General features: G+C 42.4%; 1 protein-coding gene across 1 annotated transcript; it reads left to right on the plus strand.

Moving 5' to 3' along the window:
* The first annotated feature begins 1,443 nt into the window (after positions 1-1,443).
* Positions 1,444-12,921, plus strand: pomgnt2 (protein O-linked mannose N-acetylglucosaminyltransferase 2 (beta 1,4-)). The gene is made up of 2 exons (XM_038275577.1): positions 1,444-1,668; positions 9,922-12,921. Exon 2 carries the CDS (start codon positions 9,940-9,942, stop codon positions 11,794-11,796), a length of 1,857 nt encoding a protein of 618 aa, XP_038131505.1. The 5' UTR covers positions 1,444-1,668; positions 9,922-9,939; the 3' UTR covers positions 11,797-12,921.
* The last annotated feature ends 420 nt before the right edge of the window (positions 12,922-13,341 follow it).

Here is a 13,341-nt window from a genome sequence, read left to right on the forward strand (position 1 = left end):
TCTTTGTTCCCCCTCAGGTTACAGCAGTGGCAGACATGGGAGGGATGGTCTTCATCATGGACCATGGCCTGTCAAGGCACTGCAACTTTGAAAAACTGGAATTCAGACCTCTAAAGCTGTTTGATGTCATATTTGGTAAGTGCATAATGGATAATATTTATAATATAGTAACTTTGGGATATGTTTTGTCTGTCCATGGAAATTTATACTCGTTTTTTGGCTATGACTGTCACTGTATGACTTATTTTTGGCTAGGAAGCTTAATTTAATCTAACTTATGTAATTTTGGATTTTCTAAGGTTCAGTAATATGCGTACCTTGAGGACATAAATGTTCCCTCCAGAAATGTATCAGATATTTTCTTTCACAGATCTTCCAGTAAACTGCTGTTCTTATCAAAAACATTACATTTTTTACTTGGTTTTTGATATTTTTATGGACAATTTGAGAAAGAAATTTAAAAAATATGACAGCCTTGGCCAGTCAGCATTACATTTTTATTCTTTGCTTTTTCCAGTTCATTCTGATGTTTGCAGGTATGTAAAGACAACTATGTCAAAGGGATACTTCACCCAAAATGACAGTTTAAACCTTGAGTAATTTATATAAAAAATATGATTTTTGGGTGAAGTATCACCTTAATATAGTTGTCTTTACAATTGTGAAAGTTATGTTTGCACATATGAAGTTACCATAACATATGTGTCCTGCAGGAGCTTTAAAGAAAAACACATCAACCAGCCAGATCACCAGGAAGGATGTGGAGAGGGCAGTTTCAAAATGGCTGATTGGATGAAGGAACAGAGGAGACAATGGACAGGTCCCTCCTTCTCTCTCTGTCTCCCACTAGTTCCACTCTCAGCTCAGCTGATGAAAATTTGCTAATGTTTTTTTGTTCAATGTGTTTTTTTTTTTATGTTGCTGATATAATCTGTAAAAAATTATTATTGCATTTGACATAATAAAAACAGGAATAATGGCACAGTGTTTTTATTTATGTACCGCATTTCTGACCAAGAGACAACTGGGTGTGTTTTACATAAAGACAAAGTAATGCAAACAAAATAAGAACCCACCAAAATGAAATAATTAGCCTGTAAAGGTTAGGCTAATGCGTACAGTGTTGGATCTATAGGGGCCCATAATCAGCCCACAGGTGGGCCCCTATAGATCCAATGTGGGAGAAACCTGGGTTGTATTTTTTATTGCTATTTTGCAGTTTGCTGAACTAAGTTTTTTTGTTGAATATTAGAGATTTTGCAGATACATTTTTTTTTTTTTTTTAGAGTGCGAAGGATCCAGTCCAGGTAGACCGGGTCTATGAAGGATCCAGTCCATGAATTCGAACACAGCCATTGCCGGTGCTCGCTGTGTCTGACCGCCTCCATTCCCTGCGGCTCCAGCGGTGACGCACTTCATGCAGAGCCGAGCTGCTACCACTTCCGGTGCAGCTGCTTCCGCTTCCGGTGGAGCGCCGCAGAGGCTGCAGGCAGACCTCCCTCTCCTCGGACGGCTCTGCGGTGTCCCGGAGTGTCGGACCCAGCAGCGGGCTCCGTGAGGCGGCCTCTCTGGGTCCCACCAGCCGGTGTTTCCTCGGTGAGCATCGGTGCGGGTTTTCCTCTGATGATGGCTGAATGAGCTGACCGCTGGGACAGTCTGGAGCTGCTGGTAAGACACTGGGATGGCGGGGGTGCTGCAGGGACAGAGAGGGTCCAGATGCTGGCTGTCCTCATATTGTCCCCTGGGACAGCAATGATCCAGGATGGAGACTAAATGCTGGAGCCATTCAGGCAAAAAGCTCCGCTCCATTCATCAGGGCAGCGTCCAATCAGCACCAGCCTTTGGATTGGGGGGGGGGGATTGTCTCCATGACAACTATTATACTAGCAAACCATCTTCTGCTGGTTCTGCTGGACCTGAGACAAACTAGCAAATATTCCCAAAGGAGTAAATCATGATAATCTAATTAAAAATTAAAATAACTCCAATTGGGGAAAAAGTTAAAGTGATTAAATGTGGTTTATTTAATATGAGATCTCCTTCCTCTAAAAGTCTGCTAGTTAATGACTGGATCTTTCAGTCTGACTCACTGATTACTGCAAAGGCAGGTAATAATTACTCTTAATAATAACTCTTTGAACATTTAACCCTTAATTTCCCTGATCCAAAATTCAAAGCCAGAAAACCTCTTTCTGTAACTTTCTATCGTCCACCAGGTCCTTACTCTGAATATTTAGCTGAGTTTTCAGAGTTCCTTTCTGATTTTTATTTTTTTATTTATTTTTTTTTAGTGTCCTATCTGGCGATGTGGCAATAATAATTGTCTTGATGCCATAAAGAGCCCAACAGATTTTACTTTCACCAGTGTAGCAGTACGGCTATCGCCATATAGCTCCACTTGTTTCATGCATATGAATTATTTTATTCTGATTATGCAGGGAGTTTTACAGTTTATATGTAAATAGATCAGAAGAGGAAAAACTGGAAAAAGAAAATATGAAAGAATGAGGAGCTGGAAAGGAGACAATGACAAAACATTTTCAGTCTGCTTCATCACCTGCAACGAGATGCAAAAACAAGACATATATCGTTATTGCTTATATTGAAAGAAATCATTATTTGCTTTAAACATTTGCTCCTAAAATGTTCTAATTTCTCCTAAAGTGCATTTTGGTGTTGCTACTTTACCTTCCCAAATGTTGAAGTTTCAACTTGTTGTCCCTTTAATATTCTGCTAATTAATAACTGACCAAACTATTTATCAAAAACCCAGTCTAATTTATCCCATAGTAAAACATCTCTAAATCCTCTTTTTATTCCTCTATTTAAGAATCCCCCCCCCCCCCCCCCCCGATGATATAGAGAAAATTTAGCGGACCATTTAAAATCTGTCCATAAAGTTACTCCTATAATTTATATTCTATGTTGTTGCCATCACTACTGATATTTTCTTAAAATAAATAAATAAATAAAATAATAATAAAAATCCCCAACTACTGCTGTGTCATTTAGAAAGATATTACATCTACCTGTTGATCCCCGTAAAGGAACTATATTATTCATAGATCTGTATTAATAAACCGGTTTAAAATAAGTTGCCCATAATTTTTCATTGTGAATAAGAAATTTGGTGTGTCAGTTCACTTATCTTTTTTCATCCGTCTTGTCCGATGATCCCATGACCTCCATCAACCCATCACTGCCAGTGGCCTGTTCTCATCTGAAGCAGTGGGCATCCAGTCATTTCCTTAATGTCTGCATCTCAGCAGCTGCAAACCATCCGTCCTTCTGAAGTTTAGGAGCAAAGTTAGTCTCTGTGCCCCTTGTAGGTTAATCCATCCTGCGACTCAAGAAAGAAAGTGTCCAATGTCTCTCCAAACAAAGATCCATTGTTCATTTTGAAACATTTCCATCCGTAGTGTAGTCAAAACTATTCAAAAAAATTTAACATGCGTGCCACGTCTTTTTATTTATTTATTTTTTTTAAGGCTAAAATGTTAGTAAACAAACAGAAAACAGAAAACAAACAAACATACAGACACAAACAACGACAAACATATAAGACAACAAAAACCCCAGTTGTGCCTCCGACTTCTCCAAGAAGGTGTTGGTTCATCTTGTCATTCGTTAAATGCCTCTGTCAGCATGACCGCTCTTAATGGGGGCGCAATTCCACCCCAACAAAAGTCTGTGAGCTTCAAACCACCACATCAATCTGTACCTCATAGGTCATATCAGAACCAGAGAGGAATTAAAACAAACCCAGAGCTCACCAGAATGGCCTTCAGCCGGGAACAAAACATGCAGCCACAATCTCTACACCCTGTCTCTGGCATGCTGCGTTCTCACACCATCTCTCTCATGTCCTGATCCATGGTTCCGATCCAGTCCAGTTACTAACCAAGTCAGTCCAGTCAGTTCGAACCTATTGAAATCCTCCTATCAAACGTTTCAACTATCTGAACCCCTCCCCTCTCTCTTTGTTGTTGTTCATTTCACATGCCAGAACTTCTGCAGCTGTTGGGAAAATAAGGGTTAATGCACATCTTAAACAAAACACAACGAAGGCTGAGACTTTTGTCAGCCTGTCCTGGAAGAAAAATGTTAACATTTAAGGATTGTTACAAACACAGCCTGAAAAAGAAAAAAGAACATGTTTAAGCAAAACGATCTCCTGATCCTCCTTAAATGGGCCTCTGAATAATCCTGCCTGCTCCCTGACAGCCGCACTGTCACTCTCTACAAGCAGGGAAAAAGTAAATGACCCCTCTGGTTTGTTACCATGAAAAAGCAATCAAACAGTTCATCAATTAGTCAATCGTTAATCACTTCATTCACAGGAATTTGTAAAGTTAGTAGAATTTAATACGTCATGCAAAGAAAGTAAGGCCCAGATGAACAGTGAAAAGTGTTAGTGTTAGTAATGATTAGAGATTCAAATTAATCAGTCTGTGCCTAGGCAGTTTCCAAATGGCATTATACTCAGATAAAAATACTTATGGATAAAAACTGAAGGCTGAAAAAACCCAGGGTCAGGTCCCACCGAAATTGTTTTTAACTCTCCAGCCTTGTTTATAAAAGTTGACCCCGCTAATCTGCTGAGCTCCTGCGGGTATCTTGGTCATATGCTGTGTCCAGTTCCAGCTCGAAGAGTGATTTAACCTGTCCCTAATCAATCTCTAATAAAATCCTAATGAGAGAAAAATGAAACTAATCAATCTCTAATGCAATTCTAATGATTGAAAATGAAACCACCTTTAAATGAAAATCATGTGATGCCCTCGTCTGAGATTTTAGTTTCCCAAAAAGTAAAAACACCCATTCTGCTTCTTTCTGGATAATTACTTATATATTTAATTATTTTTTTAATCTATAATCTATTAATCTACAGTTTCTCAGCTGCACTCCACACCCAAAAATTACCTCACACCTTACAACAGCAACCTGCTCTGGTCTTGTCAGGGCCTCTCATAGGTGGGGCCCCTGAGCAACATGTTTGATACGATTACCCTTCTGTTATGCCCCCAGAGCTCCTTCTCAATCCTGTAAAAATGCAAATCATGTTAATGTCACATCAAAAAATATTCTTAATCATTCCCAACTTGACCACACACATTCTACCTCACATGCATTCCACATTTAGGACAGACAGACAGACATTGGCCACATAAAGTTTGTTTAATCCATCAGTATCAATTTTGATTTTATCTTCTTAGAGGATTTTTTCCCAATTTAAACAAAAAGTCATAATTTTTTCACCAGTCTGGTCTTAAGACCTCTGCACCAGTGCTTTTCAGCCTCATTTTAGGATCCTTGTTAAACTATATGTGCACATTTATGGAAACCTAAGATTTATTTGCTCACGTTAGACACCAAAATAAGTTTTCACACCCAATGATTTTTAATTCTAAGTGTCCCCCAAAAATGACATGTTTGAATTTTCAAATATGAGAACACCTCTAAGGGGTTCTGAAAAAGTGGTATGTTTTGTTTTTCTCCTGAAAATCCCTTTATTTGTGTAGTTTTTTGGGAGGTGGGCACATAAAGATTCAGGGTGCTGTATCTGGCCCCCGTATCAACCATAAAAGGACAGTTACTGCCCTCAATCAAAATATCTATCACTGCTGCTGGAAATTTCTCAAAAACTACCTCCATAACTACACAACAATGGGAACCCGGCCTCCCTAGTGTTGCTGCATTTACTTCCTTTCTCTAATTCTTACTGAACCCGCTTCGATATTCTTTGCCCATTTCTCCCCTTCTCTATCAAACTCACCCTCCATTTAATCTATCTGCCTCTCTTCTTTTTATCCACTGAACTCAACCTTCCTAATTTATCTATTTGATGTAACCCACTCTATTTTGAACAGTTGACTGAGTAAAGATCCATTTAATCCACCTTAGAGTATCCTCAGTGATCAGTGTTTCATTTATATTCACTTTGCTACAGTTTGACAAACTTAGCTTGTGTGGTCTAACATTTTCAAATATAAGCTCCTGAATCAGTCACTCTAAATGCAGATTCCAATACCATTCTAGTGTAGTAATTGGTAGATGTCTTTAAGGTAAAAACTGCTTCTAGACTCCTGGGCCCTGCCTCTGCTGTGACCGGCCCTGTGTGCACTCAGTCTCTCTGTGTCTTCTTTTCTCTCCTGCCTCTAAGTGAACGGCTGCTCTGTGTTCCACCTTCTGGAGCTCAATGTTGGGCCGGGATTGGGGTTTACAGCACTGAAAATGTACTAATTGATCTTCTTACCTTTAAAATGTTAATTTTAAAGGTAAGAAGATCAATTTCTCTGTCCTCGTTTGCATAAAAAGCTTCAGCTCACTTCAGAAAATCACAACACAGCCAAAGTGTTTTAACATTAAAACACTGGAGATATTTTGTAATAAGGAATCTCCTCACCTTTTCAGTTGTTTCGGCCGCAGGCTGTGGAGCTTTTTCCATCGGTGGCTCTTTTGTTTTGCTTCCAGGTCACGGGCGGAAACACTAATTGTTAAAATGAGGAGGATTTGTCCCCTTGGAAGAAAAGGCTGTAGCACCCCGGGGGCCTCCTCACTGGTTCTTTTCCTGGGAGCAAGTTAGAGATTGAACTAACAGATTCTGCAGAGTGGGAGAATAGAGATAGAAAGAAGCAGAATGATGAAAAAGGGGTCCCTATGTCCTCCAGCAGTCTAAGCCTATAGCAGCAGAACTATAGAGATAGCTCAGGATAACCTGAGCCACTCTAACCATAAGCTTTATCAAAAAGGAAAGTTTTGTAGCAATGCCAGTAAGGCTGATTTATGCTCACAAACCAGGTCATCTGTATACGTGTTGCAGTTAAGGCAGATATGCCCCGCCCTTCCGCAGACATTATGTCGCTGCTAGCTAAAAGCCTGCTGCTAGCTGAAAGCTCGCTGCTAGCTAAAAGCCTGCTGCCAACTAAAAGCATGAAAGCCTACTATTAGCTGAAAGCCAGTTTCTAACTAAAAGCGTACTCCTGCTGCTAGCTGAAAGTCAGCTGCTAGCTAAAAGCCTGCTTCTAGCTGAAAGTAGGGTTGTCAAAAGTATCGAAACTCAAAAAAGTATCGATACTGAAATGTTGTATCCGGATACAATACTCGTTTTTAAAAGTATCGATACAGTGCCGTCACCAGTGGCACCTAAGCAGTCATTCATCTAAAGTGCAGAATAGAGGACAATGCACTTTCTGAACACTGTGTGATTGAATAATTCTACGCACTTTTCAGTTTCAGACTTTTTTTGTAACAGGTGCAGCTGCTGAGAATTATTTTTGTTTCTTAACTGGTTTGGCTAGTGTCATTGTTATGTGTGCAAAGCATAGCCAAGGGAGGAAAACTTAATTTGAATTTTCTAAGTTTTTTATCAAGCTTGCTTAATATTATGCAAAGCATACAACCTTTATTGTGTTTATTTATTGTATTTTATTTATTAATGAAAATATTTCTGTAGACTTTTGGAGTCTTTATTTTTATCCTTGTGGTATCGAAAATGGTATCGAGTATCGAATATTTTCCTTAGTATCGGTATCGAGTTGAAAAGTTTAGTATCGTGACAACCCTAGCTGAAAGCCCGTTGCTAGCTAAAAGCTTTCTTTCAACCAATTTCCAGATGTCTTGTTGTATAAATTGTTGTAAATATTGTCTGAATGTAAAAACGTCCAAGTTAGACATGCTACATGGGACCAGCTGATTGATATGAATGATTGCCTAATTGAATCCATAATTTGGATTTTGTATTGATGGCAAACTTTCAGAGCGGCCTCTCAGGATGCCTGAGTTTTATTCTCCCTATGGGTGTGCAGATTAAAGGGGACTACAGCCCACCATGGAATGACCTTTCATTAGAGTTCGGGTTGTTTTATGATGGATCGTCCTCATGTTTCACAGCTACTGTTTCCCCAGAAATAAAACACAATAGCTGCTAATGAGTAGCAGGGATGGAAGCAGAGAAAAATACTAAAGACACCCTTTTCTAAACCATGTGTTAAGGAGAACTGGAGTATAGAGGCTCAAAAATGCGCCTTTAGATGACAGAGAAACCTGCTTAGAGCAGCAATAGGGGGTTTTCAGTGACGTCACTGGCCAGCTCCCGGTCCGCCATCTTGGGTGGCATATTATCGTTTATTAAATATATCATGTCGCGAATGGATAAGTACGCCAGCACGCTAGAGCCACAAGATGATGGAACATATCTGAGGAAATGTTCCGTGATCGACCATATGGACCCCTATGCCCTCCACGGTGCCTTGTTTAGCACTAATCCAGATGATTGGCCAAATGTAGAGCACAGCGACATAGTTCATTACCTGGTGTTCAGTGAAAACCCTCTGCACACTCTGGAGGAAATGAGAGCGTACAAGGGTCTGGAGGCTCACAACCAGTTCACATCTGGTTGGGTACGAGATGTCGAAGTGATGTACATGAAGGAAATCGCCATCATACGTGGACGGGTGAGTTTTAATAAGATGGTAAAAATGTAAACAATCCGACGCAGGGCTCGCTATGCTAGGTGGCTAACGGCCAGCGGTGCGCGAACAGTTCCAAAGCTACAAGTCCTTGGAGTCTCATGTGCAGTTTACGAATGGATGGGTTCAGGAGCTGCAGCTCATAAAGCCAGCAAACAGTGCTAACCGTTAGTGCTAACAACCACTCAGGCATGGAATGTACTTTTAACTAGCTGCTATGTGTTTCAAAGGTTTGGTTAGTAACGTTAACTGCCAAACCTCCCTAAACCCTCCGGGTTTCTCACATATTTGAGCCTTTTCCCGCTGGTTGAAATCAAGTTAAGGTGAAATTAATCAAATTAAAACACGGCTGAGAGAGGGAGTCCAGTACGCGGTAGTCATAGGCAGTAGTCTGAGTAGCGGCGGCAGAGGCGGTCAACATTGCGGCCACGGAAAGTAATACGTCATGACGCCCAAGCCCTATTATTAATATATTCCTACATGTTTTAAATGCTTGACAGTTAATTACCTGTGACAAAGTGAGCAATGCAGACTCTGGCGTGTTCCAGCTTAACACCGTCCAAATCGGACCTGGATATCCGTGTCAGCCATAGGTGACGGCGTTGTTCAGATAGTTGTTTTGTTTTTTCGCATTGATTCACGATTACGGCTGGTATGCGATAGAAAGAGCGTTGATCTCCACCTCCACGGGCCGTGCAACCAACAATTACACACGATTTCACCATTTTTCACTGTTAATACTGCCTAAGGCTGCCACCCAATATGGCGGACGCGCTGAGTAGTCACGTGAGCGCGACGTCACCTGAAAAGCCCCTATTATGCAAAATTGTAAAAAAAAAAATGACATTGAAGATATAAATGGTTTTGTCAATATGCTCTATCCAGCACTCCTCAACTGGAATAGCCTTCATTAAGGAACCTTTGATTGTTCAATTATTACTCAGTCAACCAACAGATTGGTCGATTTGCAAAATAATCGCTGCACTAATACATACTATACTTAACTACAGATATATAGATGGAGCTATAAATAAACATTTTTGTGTGTGGGCTAATAATTACATTTCCTTTGAACGTAAATCATCCAATAGAAAAGCTTCCTTCTTCGTGTGTCTTTGCAAAAGGTCCAAAACCGTTTAGTTGGACACAAAATAAATCTAGCATTCACTACGACTGACGGTAACAGAAAAAAATCAATATTTACATTTCTAAAAGTATTCAACAATAACTTTACTCTCTATTGTAAATGGAAACACAACAAAGCTTCCGCTATATGTCCTGGGGGGAGGTCTGCTGAAGGATAGACTGTCCCTGCTGTTCTCATCTAGATTAAAACAGGAGCCGGTTCTGAATAGATCTATATCCATAGATGTTGAAGGCTGATAGGATGCTGCTGACTTAGAGGTGTGGCCTGTTTATCTGCATCACTTTTGTCTCCTGTCTTCTTTAGGTCTTCGCTCTGCAGTTCATGCTTCCTTGCCTCCGTCGGAGGTCTGACGACAGACAGACCGCGGCGCCTCGGCAACCATCCATGCGGGCTTCCGTGGCAGGCTGCAGGATGGGCTTTGGCGCGCTCCTTAACGGGTTGCTGGTGTCGGTGATCGCGGCTCTCCTTTGGAAGCACTCCAAGCTGTGTGAGCATGCAGCCTCACTAGAGGAGGAGCTGCATATGACGCAGCAGTCACAGGAGGTCTCTCAGGCCCACATAGACTACCACCTGGCCCTGCAGGCTCTCCAGGAACATGGCACCCGCATGGTGTGCAACGGAAAGATGCACACTGACCGGATCTGCCGCTTCGACTACCTGTGCTACTCCTCGGAGGCGGAGGAGTTTGTGTTTTTCCACACCAACTCCTCCGTCATGCTGCCTAATCTTGGATCCAGGCGCTTTCAACCTGCCCTGCTGGATTTGTCCTCAGTAGAAGATCACAACACGCAATATTTCAACTTTCTGGAACTCCCAGCTGCTACGTTAAAGTTCATGGCCAAACCTGTGTTTGTTCCAGACGTGACTCTGATCCTGAACAGGTTCAATCCAGATAATCTCATGCACGTGTTCCACGACGACCTCCTTCCTGCCTTCTTCACCATGAAGCAGTATTCAGACCTGGACAGCGAGGCACGCCTGGTGTTCATGGAAGGCTGGGAAGAAGGGCCACACTTTGACCTTTATCGGCTCCTCAGCAGCAAGCAGCCTCTCCTCAAACAACAGCTGAGGACCTTTGGAAAGCTCCTGTGTTTCACTAAGTCCTACGTTGGATTGTCCAAGATGACCACCTGGTACCAGTATGGCTTCGTCCAGCCGCAGGGGCCCAAAGCCAACATTCTGGTTTCAGGAAATGAGATCAGACATTTTGCCAAAGTGTTAATGGAGAAAATGAACATAACGAGGTGGGAGGAGGAAGAGGGGGATGGAGGACGGCCAGAGGAAGAGAGGGCGGATTACATCGCTGTGTTTAGTCGCTCAGCAACAAGGTTGATTCTGAACCAAGCGGAGCTGATAATGGCCTTAGCCCAGGAGTTCCAGATGAGGGTGGTCACCGTGTCCCTGGAGGAGCAGTCTCTTCCCAGCATCATCCAGGTGATCAGTGCTGCTTCCATGTTGGTCAGCATGCATGGTGCTCAGTTGATCACCTCAATGTTCCTCCCCAGAGGAGCAACTGTAGTAGAACTATTCCCCTTTGCTGTGAACCCAGAGCAGTACACTCCATATAAGACCCTGGCCTCCCTTCCAGGTATGGACCTTCACTACATTGTCTGGAGGAACTCTATGGAGGAGAACACGGTCACCCACCCAGACAGACCCTGGCAGCAAGGGGGCATTGCCCACTTGGAAAAAGAGGAGCAGCAGCGGATCCTGGAGAGTAAGGACGTCCCCAGGCACCTGTGCTGCCGGAACCCAGAGTGGCTTTTCAGGATTTACCAGGATACTCTGGTAGACATTCCATCCTTCCTCCAGGTCCTCAGAGACGGCATGAAGAGTAAACCAAACCTGAAGAAGACAAAGATGGCCAGCACAGTCCACCCTGGCCGCGTCAGAGAAGCCCACTGTCAGACGTCAGTGCAGGCCCCTAACCAGGCCAAACTCACGGTTTCCTGGCAGATCCCCTGGAATCTGAAATACCTAAAGGTGAGAGAGGTGAAGTACGAGGTGTGGATCCAGGAGCAGGGAGAAAACACCTACATGCCTTATATCCTTCCTCAGCAGAACTACACCTTCTCTGAGAACATCAAGCCCTTCACCACCTACCTGGTGTGGGTGAGGTGCATCTTTAACAAGAACCTGTTGGGCCCGTTTGCCGACGTTCTGACATGTCGGACTTAATAAACATGATCACCTCCCTGTAGCCTCATTGGAAGTGGATTAGACTCCACCAGATTATAGAGCCACCATGCCATACCCCCATGCAACCACCAGGGGGCACACAGTGGACTCCTAAAGACTCCTGGGTGATTTAAAGCTTGTTTTCAAACTTTCAAAGACATTTCCCCTTGAAACGACAACAGTCTTAGTGAGTAAACGTGTTTAGGAGGAAAATGTTGTCAGATCTTAGGATTAGATTTTAGCTTAATGCCGTGTAGCTTCTGTGCTCAGAGATCAAGGAAGATTTGATTTATTCCTGACTACTGCACCGCAGAGGAACTATGGTTCACCCCTTTAACTGCATGAAGGAAGCATGTTGAGTGGTTTAAGTCCAGACTTTAACTAGGCCATTCCAAAACATCAGGAGACAAGCTTATGGTTGGACCTTCTTCAAGACTCTGCAATAAATGGACAATTCAATGCTGGGACTGTAAACCCAGAGCATCATGCTACCACTGCTGTGTTTATAAACCCAGAGCATCATGCTGCCACTGCTGTGTTTATAAACCCAGAGCATCATGCTACCACTGCTGTGTTTATAAACACAGAGCATCATGCTACCACTGCTGTGTTTATAAGCCCAGAGTATCATGCTACCACTGCTGTGTTTATAAACACAGAGCATCATGCTACCACTGCTGTGTCTATAAACCCAGAGCATCATGCTGCCACTGCTGTGTTTATAAACCCAGAGCATCATGCTGCCACTGCTGTGTTTATAAACCCAGAGCATCATGCTACCACTGCTGTGTTTATAAACCCAGAGCATCAAGCTACTACTGTAGTGTTTATAAACCCAGAGCATCATGCTACCACTGCTGTATTTATAAACCCAGAGCATCATGCTGCCACTGCTGTGTTTATAACACCCAGAGCATCATGCTACCACTGCTGTGTTTATAAACCCAGAGTATCATGCTACCACTGCTGTGTTTATAAACCCAGAGCATCATGCTACCACTGCTGTGTTTATAAACCCAGAGCATCATGCTACCACTGCTGTGTTTATAAACCCAGAGCATCATGCTACCACTGCTGTGTCTATAAACCCAGAGTATCATGCTACCACTGCTGTGTTTATAAACCCAGAGCATCATGCTACCACTGCTGTGTTTATAAACCCAGAGCATCATGCTACCACTGCTGTGTTTATAAACCCAGAGCATCATGCTACCACTGCTGTGTCTATAAACCCAGAGCATCATGCTACCACTGCTGTGTCTATAAACCCAGAGCATCATGCTACCACTGCTGTGTTTATAAACCCAGAGCATCATGCTACCACTGCTGTGTCTATAAACCCAGAGCATCATGCTACCACTGCTGTGTCTATCTCTTCAGTTTTCTTATTGAGTTGATCTGGAAATATCCAATATTTCCTTTTGTGGGAGATTAAGGTACCAGCAGCAAAGGTAAAGGCAAGAAGAAGCAGATTTATACAGATTATGATTAGAAAACAGAAAAAGAGACATTCTGTAGAAATATATTCTGTAGAAATAACAGATC

The sequence above is a fragment of the Cyprinodon tularosa genome, unplaced genomic scaffold (genome assembly GCF_016077235.1).
Source record: "Cyprinodon tularosa strain WSP-4 unplaced genomic scaffold, ASM1607723v1 ctg967, whole genome shotgun sequence".
In the NCBI taxonomy this organism is placed as follows: domain Eukaryota; kingdom Metazoa; phylum Chordata; class Actinopteri; order Cyprinodontiformes; family Cyprinodontidae; genus Cyprinodon; species Cyprinodon tularosa.